This window comes from Mastigoproctus giganteus, chromosome 1, assembly GCF_048544385.1.
Source record: "Mastigoproctus giganteus isolate SK-2022 chromosome 1, ASM4854438v1, whole genome shotgun sequence".
Classification (NCBI taxonomy): Eukaryota; Metazoa; Arthropoda; class Arachnida; order Uropygi; family Thelyphonidae; genus Mastigoproctus; species Mastigoproctus giganteus.
Genome location: NC_143575.1, coordinates 209,975,879 through 209,989,155, shown reverse-complemented (window position 1 = coordinate 209,989,155; position 13,277 = coordinate 209,975,879). Strand labels below are relative to the sequence as shown.

The 13,277-nt window shown below is 35.6% G+C and overlaps 1 protein-coding gene across 2 annotated transcripts in view; it reads left to right on the top strand.

Annotated features, from left to right (window-relative positions):
• YME1L (ATP-dependent zinc metalloprotease YME1L) overlaps positions 1–13,277 on the top strand; it is a 214,943-nt gene that overhangs the window by 155,639 nt on the left and 46,027 nt on the right. For both annotated transcript variants that reach the window (XM_090384179.1, XM_090384177.1), the window contains exons 13-14: positions 697–829; positions 2,490–2,552. In XM_090384179.1, the coding sequence (XP_090240305.1) occupies positions 697–829; positions 2,490–2,552 (196 nt within the window). The remainder of the gene's footprint in view (positions 1–696; positions 830–2,489; positions 2,553–13,277) is intronic.

The window sequence follows — 13,277 nt, the reverse complement described above, 5'->3', positions numbered from 1 at the left end:
ACTCCCTCCTATCGTGTTTGGGCAGAATTGCAGACACTTTCAAATTCAACACTAATTCACAGCTTTCTTTTCAACAGTGACCTGTAAGGATAACTTGTAAGGTACGAAATATATCATTATATTTATTTTTATTTTATTCCAACAGTCTTGTTATTTAATAACCAAACCTTGTGTGGTTGGGCTTTTTTTTTTTTTCTTTTTTTTTTTTTTTTTTTTTTTGTGGTGGGGGTGGGTGGTTTCTGAATTGCTTGTTGCAAAAACAGTTAACTTGGTGATTAATCTCAGGAGATTTTTATTATTTCTGATGTATAGAACCTCAGATCCATAAAAAATACTAGCATGTATAAATCACACTAATTCTAAGAAAAAATACATTAATTTTATTATTATTTGCCATTTATTTAGCCTTACTATTTGCATCAAGTAATTTCCAGATGCTCCCAAGTATGTGCATTGACACAGATTTAATACTTAATTTTAATTAAAAAAAAAATTTTTTTTTTTTTACTTGATGCGGTATTTATATGTCAATTTTAACGTCTGCACCTGTCTTTTAATTATGATTTTTGTCTACCACTGTTTTAGAAGAGGTGCCCTGGAATAACAGAAGAGAGTACATCCTGATTTATGCACATTATTTTCATATAGCAGAACAAATTTGTTTGTCCCAATTACATTATTATAATTTCTTAATAGATTCTGCAAAGATGCGAGCACCATGTGTCATTTTTATAGATGAAATTGATTCTGTAGGAGCAAAAAGAACAAATTCTGTACTGCATCCTTATGCAAACCAAACCATTAATCAATTGTTAACAGAGATGGATGGGTAAATATTTTAAAAATTTGAGCAATGGCATGTTGAAGCAGTAAAAAAATAAACTTGATATTTTCAATATCAATACATGTATTTTTAATAAATTTTTTTTTTTTCATGATTTCTGTATGCATTTCCCACAATTTAATGACATATACTCCATAATATTTTTTTAATATTTAAATTATATTTCTTCTCTTTTTCATAATAAATAATAGCCCCCAGTTCCATTGCTTATTATTATTATTTTTTTGTTTCTAACATCTGTGTCAGATTACTAATGTATTACTAATATAACAGAAATTATTTAAGAAATTAAATAATTTCTGTTATATTAGTAATCCATTTAGGCCATGGTATTGCAGTATCATTTGTACAGAAAACATGCGGTTATAAACAGTTTTAAAAATCCCTTGCAGAATAATTTCTGTTTTCATAATTTATTATAGAATTGCCTTCTATTTTGGCTTTAAAAAAAGTTATTCACACCAAGTTGGTAACATGTGAACCCAGGAACAAAACTTTTATGATATAATTAAATACTTCATGGGCTTATTGAGAAAATTAACTCAATTTTTATTGTTAAGGAGTGGTAAATCTTTGATATACACAAACTCAGTTTACACTAACTTGCTTATATGTGATTGGGTAGACAAACAAAAATGAAAAAAGTAAATTAATTGTATTCATATATGCATCAGCTTTTCTTCAGCACACAATGTATTACTCCACCAGCTGCTGTATTGTTCTTATTACTATGAAAACCACATTCATTATTTGAACTTTTGATATGCTAATTTGAAATATAGTTTACTCTGCACCAGAGGAAACAATTTAAATTATTTTAATGGAACTGGAGTTTGTCAATCATATCTGTATGGGCTGAGTTGCATGTGATGCAGCTAGAAAAACCTAGAATGACAGTGAAAAAAATTACTCTGTCAGTCTGAGATTAGCCAAATACAGCCTCAGTTGAAGTGGACAAGAAATTCCCTCCTTTGTCAGTGGGAGTTGAACCCAGACCTTTCCAAATGTTAATAGTTGCCATAAAAAATGGTTGGGTTATCAGAATGTGTTTGAAGTTTTTTTTTACTTTCATTTATTTAAATAACCATGATCATTTTGTCCAAAATTTACAAATACTATAGTGCAGTATTTGCAATATGATACTTAGAATTATTTCCTATATGTCTTCCTCCAAAAAAGTCAACACCAAAGTTATTCAGCTTTGCATTCATTTCCATGCATTGCTATTTAGCAATGCATGCAAATGCATTACTATTTAGTAATGCATTTAGATTTAACAGAGTTACCTTTATAGCAGAAAGCCCATTTCTCAAATCCTTTACTGGGGCAGCTTTTATACATCATATGATAGTTATATTTATGAAATTTTTTAAAATTCGTATTTTCCTTCAGAAAAGGCAAGTTTTTTGAACTTGAATGATAAGACTGCCTAAATTAACTTGAATTTTGAGAAAGGTGTTTTATTTGTTTTTGTCCTCAGTGCTCTAAAAATGATTGTTTATTTTCTAAGCTTTTTTTTTTTTTTTTTCTTTTTCTTTTTCTTCTCTCTCTTCTCTCTCTCTTGTTATTTTATGTTGGCATTTTTAATTTTAAGCAAATTACATATGTGTTCTAAACTTAACTACTGTAAATTGACCATTTTTAGGTTTCGACAAAATGAAGGTGTCATTGTGCTTGGAGCTACAAACAGGAGAGATGATCTAGATAAGTATGTTTTTAGCAGTTATAGGTAGTGATATAAAATCCCCTAGAATAATTTATTAAACAATATTCTCAATGCTGAGAATTTTTTGAGAATAATTTTCTGCTTTCTGCTTGGTCAATTCATATGATTTAAATAGGCTATTGATGATATTCTGTGGATTCCTTACTCTTTAACCCCCTTCCCGGAACATTTTTTCCGAAAAATGTGCCGTAATGGATCAACTTTTTTTTATTTTACAGATTAAAAGTATACATCATGCGAATACTCATTGTATAGTTTTTTGTGTTTTTTATTAATTTTTTCGTAGAAAATATCATGGGAGTAATTAACCCATTTGGACTATCCCAAGTTATCTCGTGTATGCCAAAAAGTGTGCAAATTATACAGATTTTTTAAATGAATTAGTAAAAGAAAGGGACAGAAAAACTCTTCATTACTCATTATATAAATAAATTTAAAAAATCAAGTGGAACGCACAAGCAGTAATCGCAAACTAACTACATTCTAACACACGGCCGCCGCAAGTGGATAGGCGAGGTAAGCGTCGCTTACGGGCGGTAGTTGAAGAGGGCACTGAAATATTTTTCGATATTGTTTTTGTGAATTATTTTCGTGGGTTCAGTATTCTGCATTTAGGACGGCAAATTATATTTTGCTTACTGGCAGCACAGGAATGCGCGCTACTGTTCTGACATTGCTGTACAATTATAAGTAAAAAGAAAGCCAGGCATAAGAAAATCCTGAGAAATCTCGGGCTCTACCTGGCTAATGCAAAATTAGTCAGATAAATGATCGAGAAAATACGTTTCAGTCCTAAATTTGGAGGTATTATTGTTTGCTTTGGGTATTATTGTATCCCAAGATATTTCATGTAGTTTCAAATAACTTTTAAAACTAAAAACCGGATATCTCTGGATAATCCATGAAGGGGTTAATAAGTAGTGGTGGTATTTATCCTCACATAGAAATATTTCAGTTAGGGATTTAATATTTTGTGTATACATGTACTACTAGGCCTCATAAGTTAATGTATATTTATTTGTTTTTCTAGATATATTGGTTATTGAGCTACAACCATGAATACAGCAAGAGGTAGTATGCTGCAGAAGGTTAAGATCTAATCCATTATAAAATTTCTTCATTTGCAAAGTAAAACAAATCCATGAAGAAATGAAAGCTCTGTATGGATGAGGGTTACCCATCATCTGAAACTGAAAAATTGGAAAAAGACAGTTCAGGTGTGGGCAAACCAGTGTGCATGATGACCCAGTAAAAGTAAAATCCATTTCAGCCACAGACCCTGTCATTGTGGCTGAAGTGGAACAGCTAGACAGACTGTGATTATAAATTTTATAGCAAATGAAGTGATTAGTCGTGGGTCCATTTGCATCACAATGCATGAGTTCCTGCACATGTCTAAGGTGGATCCTGATTGGTTCTGAGATTGTTGACACCTCAGAAGCTGTACAGGAAAGAACATTCCACAACAATTGTTGGAGCTTTGGATAGAGAACGTTGATGATTTTTGACTGAATTGTGATGATGGATGATGCTAAGTACATCACTATGACCCAAAAACAAAACAGATGAGCAAACAGTGGAAACATTCATCTTCACTAACCCTCCAAAAAAAAAAAAAAAAAAAAAAAAAAAGCCAAGGTTCAATTGACTACCAACAAGATCATGTCAGCCTTCTAGGACTCTAAAGGTGTCACTCTTACAGATTATCTCCCAGAAGGCAACACTGGGAGTACTACAAAAAAACTTCCTGGGAAAATTAATAGAAGCTATCAAGTTGAAGAGATATGGCAGGCTATTCAAAGGTGCCTGCCTCCTAGACGACAGTGCTCTGCTCACAAGACTGCTCTCAAAGCAGACTTTGCTTAAAATGTGGCTTTGTAAGTCTGAAGCACATACCGTATTCTCCTGGTGTCTCACATTCAGACTTCTTTCTCTTCCCTAAAATGAAGATTAAATTACAGGGCTGCTGATTTTAGACTTATTAGCTGATTTTAGGCTGCTTTATTCTCTGCTAAGAGATTTACTCATTTGAAATTTTAGTCATGTTTAAAGAGTTGTGCCCTGAACCTATTTCCTTTAATCTCATCTCATTTATGTTCAAATTAAAACATTCATTTGCTGTATGGAGGAAAGTTGAAGGAGGATCTGTGAATATGGCTTTCCATAAAGAATAGATTGATGGAGAATGAGGGGGGGAAGAGAAACTTGACAAATATATTTAAAAAAAGAAAAAAAAAATGTATCACTTTGTCAAAAATACAATGTCAATATAGAAAAAATATTGAAATTGCAATAAAAAAATAAAAAAGTTGAAATGGATTATTTTGTATCTTTAAATTCCTAATCCGAATCAGTCTGGAAAAAAATTTAATGTCTGAATCTGACAACCCTTCAGCTCCTTTCTTTACTGAATCTCAAACCTTTCTTATCAGAATCTCAAAAACCAGTGTTGTGACATTGTACCTCTGCTTTATAAGTTTAAAACTGTGAACTATGTATGCCAGCTTTTCAGCCCTTGTAATGTATAATTTAAGTTTTGTTGGAAAAAATGATGCTATAGATATTGAAACTTCTCTCTGCAGTATCAACAGAAGCAATAATAGTTGCCAATATATGCAGTATGTTGTACAAAGTTTTAACCTAAAGCAAGTATCTCTCCACCACACACTTGAGGGTACACATGCAAAGGAAAGTTTATAACAGAAAGCTTCCCAAAAATTAGCATTACTAGTGACATATGACACAAGAAAGCAAGCTTATACAGCACCAGTAAAAGAAACTAAAAAAAAAAACCCTTCCCATTTCGCCTATCTATTCTTTCCAAAAGTTTGTCCAGTTCTTCCTTGAATTTATTTAAGCTATCAACTTCCACAGATAAAAGATAAAAGTTTGTTCCGGCAATCAACAACTTGCTAGCTAAAGACAAATTTCTGCAACTGTCTTTCCTCAGTTTGAATTTATTCTCCCTCAGGTTCGTAATCCAAGCAAGAGGAAGAATCCCATCAAAATTCAGCTTGCTCAACCCGTTCAAGGCCTTATACACCTTGATCAGATCACCTCGCAGGTGCCTACTCTCCAGGTGCTGCAATTTGCAGAACTTAATTCTTTTTTGGTAAGAGCACCCCTTTGTTCTCCTCACCAATCTCATTGCCCTTCTGTGTACTCGTTCTAGCAACTCTACATCCTAATATGGGCGTCTCCCTAGCCAGGTGGGAAGGAGCAGTAGTGTGTAGCACATGCTTCTTGATTAGACCGGGATTCGAGCCCACCACCACCAAATACGGAGGATGCAGAAAGGTCAGGGAATGACCACCTCATATCCCCAGAGCAATATGGCCTTAGTTGCTAATGCTCCTAAAAACCAAATAACAAACAATAACAATCCTAATATGACGCCTCAAGACCTGTAGGAAGTACTCAAGGTGTGGCTTGACCATTGCCTTATACAAAGGGATAATCACTTATTCCCATTGACAAGACACCATGAGCTACCCTGGCAACCTGTCTGCACTGTCCTGAAAACTTCATATTTGACTGCAGAATTATCCCCAGGTCTTTTTCATTCTCCACTACCCTGAGTGTAGTACCATGCAGTTGGTACATTACTCTGTGGTTACTGCTACCCATATGCAGTACTTTGCATGTGAAACTTCAGTTGCCACTTCTCAGCACATCTTCCCAACTTGTATAGATCCTGTTGCAGCAGCATCGGTTTGGCAGGGTTGTTACTGTCATTAACAATCCTGCTAACCTTTGTATCATCTGCAGACTTGGACATCAAGCCTGATATACCTTCATCAGTATCATCGATAAATATATAAAACAACAATGGGCAACACACTGAACCCTGGGGGACTCCACTAATAATATTAGTCCATGAAGAGCAGTATCCATTGATTACCACTGTCTTCTCTCACTCAACCATCCCTTTATCCATAGCAGCAACTTGCCCTTAATGCCATACTGCTCCAATTTGAACAGCAGTATTTTATGTGCAACAGTATTAAAAGCTTCTCTGAAATCCAAGTATATGATATCAAAAATATTTTTTGCATTCAGTTCCTTTGTGACCACATCGTAGTACCCAATCAAATTGGTCAGACAAGATTTCCCCTTACCAAACCCATGCTGTGTCTGACTATAACTGCCATCTTGTCTTGAAAAACTAGACTGGGTTTGAAATTAGGAAGTTTTGAGGAGCAAAAGCAAAAAAAGAAGTATGGTAAAAGTATTAAAAAGAAAAAGAAATATTGGATTACACATGGGGAACGGGTACAAAGGTTTAAAAGATATATATGAAGTTTGGTAAGCAGTAGATCAAGTGAAAGAAGTTTCACAGACAGAGCCACATCGCAGGATCTTGTCTGTCAATTTTATGTCTGCCATTTGGCAGACATGATAGATATTCTCAACGATTACAACAACAAATAAAATATCAGTGTAAGCATTTATAAGTAATCTGTGGTAAATTTGTAAGTTACCATTAACTCTTAATATCGTTATTATTGTTAACTCTTAATCTAGTACCCAAGAACTGGATACCAGATTAAGTGCCAGGATGCAGAATTTTGAACTCATAGGAATGATAATTTTTTTGAAATTTTTACCATCTTTTTGATTAATTAGCAAATTAAATTGTGTTTTACAAATAGTTTAAATAGTCTTAGTTACGTTCGTTAGCTTATTGAATATAGCTAGCTAGTGATTTTGTAAATTATGACTTACTATTCATACTGCTATTGTATCAGTGTTTTGGCACGAATATAATAGCACGTAACAAGTTGTGCAGTGGATTAGTAGGGTTTTAGTTGTGATAAATAAGTAGCTCAAAGGTTCTAATCACTTGTTGAGCATATATCTTTTTGTGTTTAGCTAATGAATTTTACTTTTTAGTGAGAATGTAACTAATTTAACACTATGGTCATAACAGTATATCTTGAACTTGATGGCATAAGGTATAATATCAAACTTGATAACATAAGGTATAATGTCAAATTTGATAGTGTAATACATATCACTGCATTTAGGAATCTATTTGCTTAGTGTAGTATTGTTGATTAATCACTTAAATTGTATGTTAACAGAAATCATGCCCCAGACTAGAGCTGCGATGCAAAGGGCAAAAAAAAAAAAAAAAATGTTCTTGTTTATACTCCAGCACGACCACCAGGTCAGTGGAGTTTACAATAAATCAGTCAATACAAACATTAATCATATTTAGCAGTCACGACATGATCCAGGAAAGGGGGATGTCTTTGTGTGTGTGTGCTAGATGCACGGAGTGTAAAGAAATTAGGTGCCGACTCAGCATTCTGATGGGGCCTTATGAGAGTTGGGCAGATGCCCTCAAAGAAATGGGCCCCAACGATTAATGGAGGGGCCCATTAAGCTCTCAGCTGCCCAAATTAATGCCAGAGGACACACTTCTTGTGCATAAGACAACACAAAAGCAATATCCAAGGCAGAATGCACTAGTCCCACAGGAGATAGTTATTGTCAATGACTCTATTATCAGGGAAACAGGAAATATGTTGTGCAAGAAGGATAGGTGTAATAGAACCAGGGTGTCTGCTAGGGGAAAATTGTAAATAATGTAGTCCAGATATCATCTTTTAAGGGCATAAAAAGTGATGTTGTTATGCATGTTTGCGCTAATATTAACAGTAGATCTTGAGGACTTACAAAGCAATGTGCTAGAAAAAAGTTGCAAGTTAGGATCAAATTTGAAAGTGTCTGCAATTCTTCCCAGACACAATAGGAGAGAGAGAGTACCAAATAACAACAACAACAATAGGAGAGAGTATATGTTGAGATCTTTGTTAATCAATTCAGCCTTGGAGAGAATGTGCAAGGCTCATGGGGTAGAATTTTTCTCAGCGTGGTCTGTGCTTGTTAACAGCAAAAACGGTTTTTACAGAGATGTAATACACTTGAACAGAAAGGGTGCAAGAATATTTGCTGATTCTATCGAGGCGCTGATAGGTGGGTCGGAAAATTGCTGCCTTTGGAGAATGCATGGACTAATAGCTTAATTAGAGCCACAGGCAGAGGCGAAGGTGATCCTTGCACTGCTGCTATTGGTATGTGAAGCAGCATGGAAAGCAAGATGTCTGGGACTTCAGGCATTCTGTGGGTCATTATGGAACAAATAAATAAATGGACTGTGTTAGGGTAACTAAGAGTAAGAACATGTACATGTATACCTGTATGTACACTAATGCTAGGAGCATTATAAATAAATCTGATGAATTTGAAGTTCTATTAAGTCATCAAATGCAGACATAGGGATAGCATAGACATGGTGTCACTCAGACATAAGTGATGCTGAATTTGAGTATGGGGAGTATGATGTATACAAGACATACAATTAAATGCTCGTAGTTAAGAAGCATATATAAAAATAGCAGTGAAATCACCATAATTTATCCGTAATAAAACTACGAAAGTAGTTTGAATGGCATTAATTTAATTGTATGTCATATTGTGACTACTCCTTCACAACTTCAAATAAACAACTCTTCACCAATAGAGAAGACTATTGTTAGAATGGCAGAATGCACTGCTGTTGCAATTATGCCGATTGCAACACTGGGGTACCTACCCTCCCACCAATGATAGGCCAACTAGCCTTGACGGTGCCTGGGTGGTGGTATCCCCTGAGAATAAGTAACAGTAGTCTTCTCTATTGGTGAAGCATTATTATTCAAAGTAGTGCAATACATGGTAACTCTTTGTGAAGGAATAGTCACAATACGAGACACAATTAAATCGATGCCATTCTTGGGGGATACAAGGACTAATAGATTAACAGTAGCCGCTGGCAGAGGTGAAAATGATTCTTGCATTGCTACTATTAAAATGCAATTGAGCAGCAGCCTAGAAAGCAAGGCAATGGGAATTTCCAGGACTGTTGGGAGTCATAGTGGAACAAGTAAATACATGGGCTGTATTAGGGTAACTAAGAGTAGAAACAGGTGCATGTATACTTGTGTGTACACCAATGCTAGGGAGTATAGTTAATAAATTTGATGAGCTTGAAGTGCTAGTCAAGACATCAAAGGCAGATATTGTTGGGATATCAGAGATGTGGTGTCACACAGACATAAGCAGTGCAGAATTGGAATTTGGGGAGTACGATGTGTACAAAAAGGATAGACAGGACAAGAAGGGAGGAGGGGTTATGCTGTTAGTTAAGAAATGCATAAAATCTAAGGAAGTGAATCCAATTGATGTTGGTGGACAATGCAATGTTGAGTCTGGTGTGACATAAGCACTGGGAAATGAAAAATGAGAGTAGGTGTGTGTTATAGGCCTAATGAATCTGATGAGTATAATGACCAATTGTACAGAGAAATGAGTGAGCCATTAAATCAGAGTGTGTTATAATGGGGGAAAACACTAGCAAGGCTTTTGTGGATTTATTGGATGATTGTTTTCTACAGCAGCATGTTCAGGAGGCAACTAGATGGAGTAATACTCTTGATCTTATTATCAGTAGTGATTCTTCATGCATTAAGAATCTGCAGATAAAGGAACCACTAGGTGGCAGTGATCACAGTGTGCTGAAGTGGGATTTACTCAAAGAGGTAACTACCATCAGGGGTAAAGGGAAGGGTTTTTGCTTTCGTAAAGGTGACTACGGTGGTCTGAGACAGTATTTAAATCTATACGGTGGGACCAACTGATGATGTTACCAACAGTAAATTCAAAATGGGAAGCATTCAAAGAAATAATCTTGAAAGCTACTAGGCTTTTCATACAACTGAAAAATATTGTTCAAGATTTAGGCCTAAATGGATGTCAGATGAACTAATTAGACATGTGGCAGAGAAGAAAAATGCATGTGATACATATAAATTAACAAGTGACACAGAAGCCTATGATAGATATAAGCTGGTCTGTAACAAAGGCACAACAGAGGTTAGGCAGGCAAATGCAGATTACAAGAAATCTTTGGCAAAGGATGCAAAGAAAAACAGCAAAGAGTTCTTTACTTTTGTAAACTAGAATGGATGAATCAGATTGGTCCCCTTGATATAGATGGTTCAACATCTTAACAAACCCATGCTATATCTTGGACACAAGGGTTTGTTAAGGGCTTGTCTGACCAATTTGATTGGATACTATGATGTAGTCACAAAGGAACTGGATACAAAGAATAATTTTGATATCATATATTTGGATCTTAGAAAGGCTTTTGATACTGTTGCACACATGGAAGACTGCTGCACAAATTGGAACAGTGTGTCATTGGAGGCAATTTACTGCTATGGATAAAGGGGATTGTTGAGTGGGAGAGGACAGAGTGGTAATCAATGGACACTGCTCTTTGTGGACTAATGTTATTAGTGGGGTCCCCCAAGGTTCAGTGTTGGGTCCATTGTTGTTTTTTGTATTCATTAATGATATTGATGATGGTATGTCAGGCTTAATGTCCAAGTTTGCAGACGATATGAAGGTCGGTAGGGTTGTTAATGACACTAATGACAGTACGCAGCTGCAACAGGATCTAGAAAAGTTGAGTAGATGGGCTCAGAGGTGGCAGCTAAAGTTTAACATTGACAAATGTAAAGTACTGCATCTGGGAAGCAGTAACCCCAAAGTAACATATCAGCTGTGTGGTACTACACTGACAGTGGTAGAGAACCAAAAGGACCATGAGGATAATTGTGCAGTCAGGTATGAAGTTTTCTGAGCAGTGCAAGACAGTGTGCAAGAGTAGCTCTTGGTGTCTTGTCAGTGATATACAGGAATTTTTCTAGCAGGGATAAGGATGTGATTATCCCCTTGTCAAGTACAGAGAAGGGCAACGAGATTAGTGAATGGAACAAGGGGTTGCTCTTATGAAGAAAGGCTTAAGTTTTGCAAATTACAGTGTCTGGAGACTAGGCACCTGCAAGGTGATCTGACTGAGGTGTATAAGACCTATAATGGTTTGAGCATGCTGAATGCTGGTGGAATTCTTTTTCTTGCTCAGAATAAACACCTGAGAGGGTATAAATTCAAATTGAGGAAAGACAATTGTAGGATAGATGTGCAGAAGTTTGCCTTTATCCAGCAGGTGGTTGATTGCTGGAACAATCTTCCATCCTCTTGCACAGAATAATCACCTGAAAGGGCATAAATTCAAATTGAGCAAAGACAGTTGTAGGATAGATGTGCAGAGGTTTGCCCTTAGCCAGCAGGTGGTTGATTGCTGGAACAAACTTCCATCTGTTGTCTTAGAAGTTGATAGCTTAATAGATTTAAGGCAGAACTAGACACAATTGGTGTTAGTTGATGGGTGAAATGAGAAGGTTTTTTTTTTTTTTGACTGATGCTGTATAAGCTTGCTTTCTTGCATCATATGCCTTTACTAATGTGAATGCTTAGCACTGGAAAAACAAAATTGAGAGCAGGAATGTGTTTATAGGCCTAATGACTGTGATGAGTATATCATTGTTGTTTTCATTATTTATCAATGATATTGATGAAGGTATATCAGTCTTAATGTCCAAGTTTGCAGATACAATGGTTAGCGGGGTGGTTAACAACAGTCATCAGGTGAGCTACTGCAACAAGATCTAGGAGATTTGGGTCGACAAGCTGAGAAACACATTTGAAGTTTAATATTGACAAATGCAAGTTATTGAATATGGGTAGCAGTAACTCTGGGTAATTTATTAACTGTGTGGTACTACACCACTCAGGTAGTGGAGAATGAAACACTTGGGAGGGTTAATTGTGTGGTCAGACATGAAATTCTCTGAGCAGTGCAGTGCAGTGCAGACTTGCTGCCAAGACAGGTTATGGGGTTTTGTCAATGATATACAGAAACTTTGCTAGCAGGGATAAGGAGGAAATTATTCCTTAGTATAAGGAATATAAGTAAACTGAATGTTAACGGCATTCTTCCACTTTCTGAGACTACACACACGAGAGGACATAAATTGAAGTTGTGGAAGGATGGTTGCAGGATAGATGTGCAGAAGTTTGCATTCAGCTAGTGTGTAGTTATTCGTTGGAACAGGCCTCCATCTGTTGTTGTGGAAGCAGATGGGTTGAATAAATTCAAGGAAGAACTAGACAAATTCTTGGAGGGCACAGATAGTGAACTGTGTAGTGTGTTTTTTTTTTTTTTTTTTGGCTGATTCAATATAAGCTTGCTTTCTTGAATCATTTGCCATCACTACTACTACCGCTGTGAGAAAGTACTACTACCTCTCAGTATGGCAGGCTGTTTTTTTCTTGACGTCTGTTGTGCTGAATTTAACATTTACTTGGCACTGATGAATATTGTATGCACTATGCTGTTGAAACAGTTTCTGTTATTCCTTTTATTAAATACAGTTGCATGTCTAGAGTGAATGTTATTCATCATTATTGTGACTAACAAAATGTGCTTTAGTTTTATATATGCTGGACTTCTGTTAATAGTACTAGTAGTAATGGCAAATGAGGCAAGAAAGCAAGCTTATACCCTCCAAGAATTTGTCTAGTTAATAAATGTTGATATATTTACTTCTAAGTTTTTGAATGGAATTTGACAATTGCTAAAATAAATAAATTTTAATCTCAATGCATCTTTGGTGTTACTGCTTGTCTGCTTGTAACACCAAAGATGCATTGAATATTGAAGATACTTTTAATTACTTTTAAAATGTATATTTTTTCCCTATTTTAATTCACTGGACAACATTGTATTTAATTTAGCCTATAGAAAAGAAG